This window comes from Vicia villosa, linkage group LG3 (genome assembly GCF_029867415.1).
Source record: "Vicia villosa cultivar HV-30 ecotype Madison, WI linkage group LG3, Vvil1.0, whole genome shotgun sequence".
Lineage (NCBI taxonomy): Eukaryota > Viridiplantae > Streptophyta > Magnoliopsida > Fabales > Fabaceae > Vicia > Vicia villosa.
Window position 1 is genome coordinate 123,620,968 of NC_081182.1, and position 11,197 is coordinate 123,632,164.

General features: G+C 34.1%; 1 protein-coding gene across 1 annotated transcript; it reads right to left on the bottom strand.

The window, feature by feature from the left end:
• Positions 1-5,687: 5,687 nt before the first annotated feature.
• On the bottom strand, positions 5,688-6,374 carry LOC131658903 (uncharacterized). The gene has a single exon (XM_058928152.1). It carries the CDS (start codon positions 6,372-6,374, stop codon positions 5,688-5,690), a length of 687 nt encoding a protein of 228 aa, XP_058784135.1.
• Between the last annotated feature and the right edge of the window lie 4,823 nt (positions 6,375-11,197).

Here is an 11,197-nt window from a genome sequence, read left to right on the forward strand (position 1 = left end):
GTTATGTTAGTTTTTTTTTTTTTTTAAATTTTTAGTTCACCTAATTGTATATAAATACATATTGGAATTCAGTTTACAATACATCACCTTTAATAATAAAAATCTTTATTCTTCATTTTTTTCACTTTTTCTTATCACTTAAAGTGTATCACGCACTAACAATATGCAATAATTTGTAAACTTTGTACTATTTTATGTTATGTTATATTTTGTACTCTAGATTTGACTTTATTGTTTTCTATGAATTTATTAACTTTTATATATATATATATATATATATATATATATATATATATATATATATATATATATATATATATATATATATATATATATATATATATATATATATATATATATATATATATATATATATATATATATATATATATATATATATATATGAAAGGAGGGTTATATTTACTCCAGGAGTAAGTTATTATAACTTACTCTAAATCTAGACCATTGATTCTTTTCAATCTAGTGGTTAAAAATAATAAGTAATTAAATGTGGAGAGAGAAAACTATTACTTATTATTTTTAACCATTAGATTGAGAAGAATCAATGGTCTAGATTTAGAGTAAGTTATAATAACTTACTTCTGGAGTAATTATAACCCTCCTCTATATGAGGAGGGTTATATTTACTCCAGGAGTAACCCTCCTCATATAGAGGAGGGTTATATATATATATAATGAGGAGGGTTATATATATATATATTACTATATCTTGATTAAAGATGAGGCAACCCACTTTTGTCATCTACAACAATTCTTTCAATAGGAAGAAAATGTAAAAGATCAAGTTTGTTATCTTAAAGTCTTTGCCGCATTGGAATGGAAACAAACAAAAGATTTTAAAAAGAGACAAACAAGTAAAGAGAAGACTAAAATGAAAAACATTTTTAAAGAAAATATTAAATAAATATTTTATATTATATTTTTAATTTTATAAATATTACAATAATATAATTTGAATCAAAAAAATTATCTATACACTCACTTCTTAAAATTCCATCCAATATACAATTTTAGAGCTTTTAGATTTCAGTTTAACGAGTGTACTAAATCGTCAAAGTATCGATATTAGAAAATTCTGAATGTCTAATTTAAAGATTGTGTATGATTATCGAGTTCATGTAAAATTTCAGTTGATCTATGAGATATTTAAATTGGTTTTTCTAGAATATAAAATAATTGAATTGAAATTTATATGATGAAATATGTTAGGGATTAGTTGCACCTTGTATATGTTATGTATCTTAAATTGACTTTGTTATTGATACTTAATATTTTATGATTCATGATTTTCTATATTATTTATTCTTAATTCTTTAGTGAATAAACTTCCACTCTTAAATTAATCTCATATGGCTATAAGTGAATTAAAAATAAAGCTAACATTTAACTATCAATAACAATTCAGTTTTAAGGTGTTATCCTTAAATTTAGATGTTAACTAGCAAGAATATTCTTATTAAGCATTATTGGTTGAAATTTCTTTCTAACAAGTATATATATATATATATATATATATATATATATATATATATATATATATATATATATATATATATATATATATATATATATATATATATATATATATATCACATGAATAAAAGACTTAATTCACACATGGATAATTCACTTTTTAATTCATCGGTGATTATAACTCATCTCTAAAACTAAAGAACTTATCTACTCATAATCCTAACGATTCTGTGAAATTATTATAACGTTACACATAAATTAATAATAAGAAAGCTTCAACCCAACAATTTGTTAAATGATGCTCCTCGTCACTTCTAATGTGTTTGCTTTGCTCAAGGATGCCTGCTTTTCCCGTCAAAATTCAAGGTCCTTGAGAAAATAAGACATTCCTAATAAATATTTGTAAATGGGTGCCCAAGTTCTCCTTTGAGCCTTTGAAGGTCATTTGCTAGAAGCTTGTTTTGCCTGCATACGCGTCTTGGTAGGCATTTGAATGCTCTGTAGATTTGTACACATGTTTGTACTAGATCTGGTCGTTTGGACAATTTTCACATAGATTGTGTCTGACATCTAGATACTAGGAGAACGTATGGATGCTTGTCCTTAGGTCCATATGCGTATATAGGCTTGCATTTGTGTATGTAGACTTTGACTCTTTATGAAAGTTGTAGCCCTAAATGTTAGCTTTTGTTTGTCGCGGGTTACACCTCAATCAGAGTTACGAGGATCTAGACATGGTCAAAATATTACATAGATATTATGGTGTAAAATATGCTGAAAATAGAATTGTGAATCTTCTAGTAAAATTTGAAACATTTTTTGCTTTTTTTTGTTGCTAATGGTGAGGGAAAAAGCCCAAAAATAAAAGAAACCTACAAGAGAAAAACACTAGGATTACAAATCCTAATCTTATCATAATTTAGCAATTGCTCCAAGAAGCTTGGAGCTTGCTGATAGTAAACTAAAACCTTATCCATGCAACCTCTATTCGCCAATCCATCCGCACAAGAGTTTGAGCTCCTAGGAACATGAGTTATAACGACAACCTCCATCCGAGACAAATAATCCAAAATCTGACGAAGAATAACAACGCAATCCATAACCCCTACTTTTCCATCTTCTATAGCCTCGACAACTTGAACCAAATCAATGTTGATCTCCACTTTGGAATAATTTAACCTCTGAGCTAACTTCAACCCCTCCAACACTCCCCAAAATTGAGCAAGGAGAGCACTACTTCTTCGAAAAATTTGGAAAAATCACCCTTCCATTCCCGTTTGTAATCCCGCAGGATCCCTCCACAGCCCGATAAATTATCGGATTTACTAGCTCCATCAGTGTTGAGCTTAATCATGCTTTGAACTAGTGGAATCCACCCTATAGAATTATTCTCAATTCTCTCAATACCGAGTGTCTATGAAGAATCAGAGCTTGCTTGTAGTCTCCGCTTCTTTTCAAAATCTGTGTAATCGGATCAAAAGGCCGCAAATAGTCCTCACTGTGTTTCTCCTCATTTCTCCATGACCACAAGGCATGGCACACAATAATCCAAGTACTGCTCCAGCCATTACCATTGTAATTTAGATTCAAATGAATCCACTCTGCACTATTTGAAGCAAAGAACTCCATCCCGAGTTCACTGGGTATCAGGCTCTTCCAAATTTGATTGCTGTAGGAACAGTCAGGAAGCGCATGTATACTTGTCTCACATGTATTACCACATCTTTTACATCCTTCACTTCCAAGACCCTTTTTACTCTTGCTATAATTAGTAAGTAATCGATCGTGTTTGAAGATCCATATGAAAGTTTTACACCTCTCCGGAACCGAAGCTTTCCAGATTTTAATCCAATCCGTATTAATGGCATTGCTATTAAATCCTTCCAGCTCATTGAACATTTCCTTGACTGAGAATTTATCCTTGCATGTACCTGCAAAATAAAACACGTCAATACCATTCTCCATGCTCGGAGGCACGCACTCCATTATCTTCTCGATCCAATGCATTGGCAACCAACTTTGCAGCATGTTTAAGTTCCAACCACCAGTGTCATTAATCAAGTCACATACATGATCTCCTTTCAGGTTTCTAGAATTATCACATTGAGGTCAGCCACACAATACTCATGCCTTGGCCAATTATCATCTCACGCCTTGATATTTTTACCATCTCCAACAATCCACATTCCAGTCTCTAGCATACTTGGAATAGTACTTGCTACATCCTTCCAAAAACTAGAATCAGACTTCCTGATCTTCAAACAATCCTCTCTATCCAGAATTTTATATATTTTTTTAAAAAATTACACCACAGCTCATTGGACTAATTGTAGACATACCAACCGAGTTTCATGAGGCAAACATGGTTTAAAACATTAAGGTCTCTAAGTCCAACTCCTCCCATATGTTTTGGCTTTGTGACCGTATCCCATGCAACAACATGCAGCTTACATTTGTCCTCAGTATCACCCAAAACAAAACTTCTCTGCACCCCATGAATAGCATCAATGCATGATTTTGGTAATTTATTTGTCATCATAGGATACAAAGGGATTTCCTCAATAAAAATTTTAGCAAGAGTAATTCTCCCAGCTAGGGCCAAGCTATTTCTCCTCCAACAGTTCAGCTTCATTGCCACTTGATCAACCATGTATTGAAAATCCTCTTTCTTTAACCTCTTCCCACTTAGAGGCACCCCAAGTTATCTACCAAACTTCTTAGTGTGCCTAAAGTTACACATCTTCTGCAACTTGCTTTGCATGTTCCTATTCACATTATAGGAGAATAAAATGCTCGTGTTTTCCTGACTAATTTCTTGGCCAGACATACTACAAAACTTGTCAAGAGTCTCTAACACACACTTCAGTTGATTTTCAGACGCCTCACCAAAAATCAATAAATCATCTGCGAACATGAGATGGGAAACCATAATTCCCTGTTTCCCTAGCCTTACTCCTCTCCACCTTTGATTCTCAACCTCTTCTTCAATTAGATGCGAAAACTTGTCCATACATAACACGAAAAGATACAGTGAAATTGGACCGCCTTAGAAAATTCCTCTTTGAGGTCTAAAATATTCATTTCTTGCTCCCTTTCCAATTCACATTAGTTTCTACACTTGTCATCGAGTGCATAATCACCTTCATCGAATTCTCCGGAATATGTATTTCTTGCAAGGTCCTCCATATAAACTCCCAGCTCAATTTGTCATAAGCTTTTGCCAAGTCCACCTTTACAGCAAAAGCACCCTTCCTTCCTTTCATTCTTTCTATCGTGTGCATGGCTTCTTTAGCAATGATTATGTTTTCATGTATTAGCCTGCTTGGGACAAAACCAGTCTGATAAGGAGAAACCAGACTGTTCATATGATTCTTGAATCTCCCTACAACAACTTTACTCAAAACCTTATAGATAGTGTTGCAAAGAGATATTGGTCTATATTGGGAAACCGTGTTTGGATTATCAACCTTGGGGATTAAGAAAATATCTGTTTTACTAACATGTTCAATCTCCCTAGGATTTTCCCATAACTTGCTCACAAACTCACACATCGTATCACCAACCACTTCCCAGGATTTTTGATAAAACCCCACCGAAAAGCCATCAGGTCCAGAAGCTTTCCAGGGTTTCATACCAAACATAGCTTTCTTTATCTCTTCTTTACTAATCTTAGTCCCCATCTTCAATATCTCTTCCTCCGGAATAGGTTTGAAAGTGATTATAGTCTGACTCCAGCAGTTCCACTTATCACCAGTAGAGAACAACTTCTGAAACTTCTCATTCACATGCTTTTTAATTTTCCCACTATCATCAATCCATTCTCCACTATCATCCTTTATCGTAATAATTTTATTCTTTCTCCTTCTATTGACAGTCTTTAAATGGTAATATTTTGTATTTCGATCACCATCCACCAGCCATGTTGCTCTCGACCTCTGGAACCACATGAGTTCCTCTTGTCTCAATATATTCTTCAGCTCCCCCTGTAACTTCTTTTCTAGACTTATCAACCCTCTATTAAAATTTCTTTTTTAAATGTTGTGCTGGATACCATCCAACCTTTCTTAACATTCTTTCCACATTATTACTCCAAAATCCTCGCAACCTATCCATATAATTTTTCTCTAGCATCCAAGCACTTTCGAACCAAAAAGGTTTAGAAATTTTCTCAATAAAGTCATTATTGAGAGAGATCACGATCGGGTGATGATAAAAAAGTCAACGCTAGTTAGCACTTTAACTTGAGCTTCAGTGAACATTAGTCTCCAATCCTCATTACTTATATCCCTATCTAGTCTTTCATAGATATGTTGCCCACTGTGATAAATAGGACCTCTCCAAGTATAACTAGATCCTCTAGCTCTAAGATCAGATAGGTTGCAGGCCTCCATATTATTCCTAAAAGTGCTGCATTTGCGAGTTGAAACATGCCCACCTCCTTTTTTTTCATTGGTATAAGCTATGTCATTAAAGTCACCTGCTACAAGCCACGATATAACCATTGTTGCAGCAACCATTCTCATATTCTCCCATAATTGTTTTCTAAGAATTTCATTAGGGCTTGCGTACACCACCGTAAATAACCACTCTTGCCCTCTATCATTAGCAACCTGCATGTGAATAGATTGATCCCTTTTTCTAATTAATTCTATCTTCAAATTATCTTCTGTGCATGCCACAATAATCCCTCCAGCATAACCTGTATTCTCCACCAAAATGAATTTATGAAATCCCATCTTTTGTAACGGGGTTTGCAACTTCACTGGATCACATCTTGTCTCCATAATAGCATAGAGTTTAGGCTTGTAAATATCTATGTAATATTTTCTAAACCTGAAAAAATCTTTTCCCGCTGCTCCTCTGTAGTTCCAAACTATCATATTATGTCTTCCTATCATTTAAAAAATAATGATAAGAGAAGGCTCACTAACTCCCTTACGTAGCACATACCCCCCTTTCAGGAGTCTCCGCAACAAACTCATCCTCTGCATCCTCAATCTCTACGTGACTGTCCCCAATTGTAGATTCTTCAATTTTCTTTAAAAGCAAGTCCTCTACAATAGTGTCATATTTCAGAATTCCATCTGGTGGCCTTGTAGCTTATTGCACTTTAATTCCATTCCCATCCTCGCAATGAACCACACATCCTCCTTCCTTCACATCTCCTTTTGCTCCTTCAAAATTACCTTTTCCCATGTTATTAAGAACATTTAAGTCCAGATGAAGATTCGGTTCTGTCGTTGGAATTGGAGATGCTCTCTGCATGATAACATGACTATTATCCAAGAAATCCACGTTTTTATTCTTCTCTTAAATGCCTTCAATTGTTCTTTTCATAGCCTCCGTCTGTTTTTACGTTAATCCTATCCTTCCACGTGTTTCTAATTGATTTGCTATTTGACTTCTACCATTTTTATCCAGCTGTCTCCCTTTACTTTTCTATTTATGATTCACAGCAATTTGATTCTCCTCCACCTGGAAGCTAGAAACGTTAACATTGCCAACATCATTAATATTAATTTTTTCATCATCATTGTTTTTTATTCCTCCTTCAATCGTGATCATTGCCAAATCACTGCTCTTGTCTGTCATATCTTTGTCATTTATTAACACCTCATCCTTCCTCTTGTCTCCCACTAAATCTTTCTTAATCATTGCTCTATCATTTGTTTCCACTTCTAAAGTATGCTCCTTACTACCTTCCTTTTTTGTCCCACTAGCTTCTGCCACATCACCCATCAGAGACGTAAATTGTGATCCCGATTTTCTGCCCCAATTATTATTCACCGTCTTCCTCGTCTTCCCCTCCGGCAGCTTCTATTAGAACATAGTTTGGTTCTAATCATATCTTAGTGTTTTGATGATAACAATTAAATAAATTTTGTATATATAAATAAATGTGGTACTCTAATTATATGTTTCTTATTTCAGAAGAAGCTATGGACTTTATGCAAAGCTCACACTAAAGCTCTAAATGCATGAAGACTTATGAATGCACCAACCGCTGTAGACAAATTCTGATAGAAGTTATATTCACAAAGTCAAGACAGAAGTTTGTGAAGAAAAGAAAAAGAAAAAGGAAAAACAAAATGCAAAGTTCTGATACAAAGATAGAATACCATTAGAGACATAATGATTAAGAGACGGCTAAAGCATTTATGAGGAACCAATATTATGAAGCATGCAAAGCTCAATTAACCAACACGAAACGCAACATTAATTGCGGAATAGCTTACGAGGAAGCAACGATCAACACCTTCCAAAGGCTATAAATAGAAGATCATTTGAAAAAGAAAATATATGAATGACCACTGACGTGAACTCTTATGTTGAAAGAAAATATTTTGTTCATATCATTCTATTGAGATTAATATTCATTGTATTTAAACTTAGTGAAAAATCACAGCTGTGATAAAGCTTATTAGAAGCAATCTGAAACACTATTGTTAGAAGTTCTTATTTGTAATTGTTTCTTGAGAGACCGATTTGGTCAGATTTCTCAAGAGGGATAGGACTAGTTAGTCTTAGAGGTGTTAGTCACTGGCATTTGGCTTGTGCATTGTATTGTTAGTCACACCAGTTGGTTGTGCATTTGTAGTCAGTTTGGTTATAGTGGATTAAGTCCTCGTTGAGAGAGGCGAAATCACCTTGACGGGTGGACTGGAGTAGTTTGAGTTCAAACGAACCAGGATAAAAATATCGTGTGAATTTATATTTTCCAAAGAAAACCCCTTATTCAACGCCCCCTTCTAAGTGTTTGCATACCCTTCAATTGGCATCAGAGCTCTTGGTTCTGGGTGCAAACACTTAACAATGTCAGTAAAAGATCCAAAAGGAAAACACTATGGAAAATGAGCAAAATTGTTTTACGAGACCCCCTGTGTTTGATGGAGAAAAGTTTGAGTACTGGAAAGATAGTCTGGAAAGTTTCTTTCTAGGACAAGATGTTGAACTATGGGACATTGTGTTAAATGGTTACACACATCCTGTCGATGTTGGTAAAAATATTGATATGAAAAACATGAGTGATAAACAAAAGAAAGAGTTCAAAAATCATCACAAGGATAGAACTATCTTGCTGAATGCTATCTCATATGCAGAATATATAAAAAATCACCAACAGAGATACTGCGCATGATATGTTTGAGTCTCTCAAAATGACTCATGAAGGAAATGCTCAAGTTAAAAAGACTAAAGCTCTCGCCCTTATCCAGAAGTATGAGGCATTTAGAATGGAAAAAGATGAGTCCATTGAAACCATGTTCTCAAGATTTTAAACTCTGACTGCTGGCTTGAGAGTTTTGAATAAAGGATAAGCCAGAGCAGATCATGTCAAGAAGATAATTAGAAGTTTACCTAAAAGATGGGGACCAATGGTTACTGGGTTCAAAGTTGCAAAGAATCTAGATGATGTATCTCTTGAAGAAATTATCAGTGCATTGAGAAGCCACGAGATAAAACTTGATGAAAATGAGCCTTAGAAGAAAGGTAAGTCTATTGCCCTTAAATATATTAGGAAATTTGAAACTAACGCTTTTCAAGCTGAAGAGGAAAGCTCCAGTGACTCTGCATCAGAAGAGGAAGATGAGTTATCTCTTCTCTCCAGATGAGTAAATCAATTATAGAAGCATAAAAAAGGAAGTTCAGAAACTACAGGAGACAAGAAAATAAAGAAAAATCTTCTGGACATAAGAAGCCTAGCAGAAAAAGCATTGTTTGCTATGAATATAAAGAACCAAGACACTTTAAGAATGATTGTCCCAAGCTGCAAAGAGAAAGGCCAAAGAAAAAATTTGATAAGAAGAAAAGTATGATGGCCACATGTGATGATTCAGAATCTTCTGAAGGTGAATCTGAATTAGAAGACAAACATGACAACTTAGCATTAATGGCTACCATAGGAGATGACCCTGGCTCTGAGTCAGAAACTAATGAGGTATTCTCTGAACTTGCTAGAGATGAGCTTGTAGAAAGCTTATCAGAACTTCTGGAAAACCATAGTAAACTCAGAATCAAATACAAGAAACTTAAAAATAGTTTTGTAGTTGAAACTGAAAAACTTAAAGCAGAAAATTCTGAATTTAAAGAAAGTAAGCTTAAACTCATATAGGAATTAAAAATTCAAAATATCTCTAATTCAGATACTGCTTCAAGTTCAAAAGATATTATAAACGAATATGACTCTGGTTTTCAAAAGTTTCTTCCTAGAAGCATAGATAGAAGCAAAATGGCTTCAATGATTTATGGTGTTAGTAGAAACAACAGAAAAGGAATTGGTTATGAAACACCCAAAGGGAAAGAACCATATCAAACTAAACCTGTTGATGATATGGTTATTACATATAAACCTTTACACACCCAATTCGAATTTGGTCACACACATGACATTAAATACATTTCTTATTCTGAAAACTTTCATGCTAGACCTAAGTTCAAACAGAACTTTAGGCACACTAACACCATAGGACCCAAAAAGATGTGGGTACCTAAGGAGAAAATAATGTATGTTGCAGATGTCCTTAGCAGCACAGTTGAAACACCAGTCATGGTACCTGGACTCTGGATGCTCGCGACACATGATGGGAAGAAAGTCTATGTTCCAAAGTATGAAGCTTAAATCTGGTGGAGACGTTATATTTGGAGGAAATCAAAATGGAAAGATTATCGGTTCTGGAACTATTGGAAACGCTAATTCACCCTCCATAACTAATGTTCTATTAGTATAAGGATTAGAACATAACTTGTTGTCCATAAGTCAATTAAATGACAACGGCTATGATATAATCTTTTATCAAAAGTCCTGCAAAGCTGTCAGTCAGAAAGATGGGTCAATCCTCTTCACTGGCAAGAGAAATAACAACATTTATAAAATTGATCTTTTTTATCTTAAAGCTCAGAAAGTAACTTGTCTTCTGTCTGTTAACGATGAGCAATGGGTCTGGCACAGAAGATTAGGACATGTTAGCATGAGAAAAACATCTTAGATTAACAAACTTAATCTGATTAGAGGACTTCCTAATCTGAAGTTCAACTCAGAAGCTCTGTGTGAAGCATGTCAGAAGGGAAAGTTTTAAAAACCCTCTTTTAAATCAAAAAATGTTGTCTCTTCCTCTAGGCCATTAGAACTTCTGTACATTGATCTATTTGGTTCAGTTAAAACTGCATCAATTAGAGGCAAGAAGTATGGATTGGTAATTGTTGATGACTATAGCAGATGGACATGGGTTAAATTCTTAAAACACTAGGATGAGTCACATTTTGTGTTCTTTGATTTCTGTAACCAATTTCAAAATGAAAAAGAGTTTAGAATCATAAAGGTTAGAAGTGATCATGGAGGAGAATTCTAGAACAATCTTTTTGAAAAGTTCTTTAAAGACAATGGCATTTCTCATGATTTCTCTTGTCCTAGAACTCCCCAACAAAATGGAGCTGTAGAACGAAAGAATAGAACATTGCAAGAAATGGCCAGAATCATGATTAACGAAACCAATATGGCTAAATATTTCTAGGCAGAAGTAGTGAACACAACGTGTTATATTCAAAATAGAATTTCTATAAGGCCTATTCTTGAAAAGACTCCTTATGAATTGTGGAAGAACAGAAAACCCAACATTTCATATTTCTATCCTTTTAGATGTACTTGTTATATATTGAACACTAAAGAACATCTGAACAAGTTTGATTCTAAGGCACAAAAGTGCTT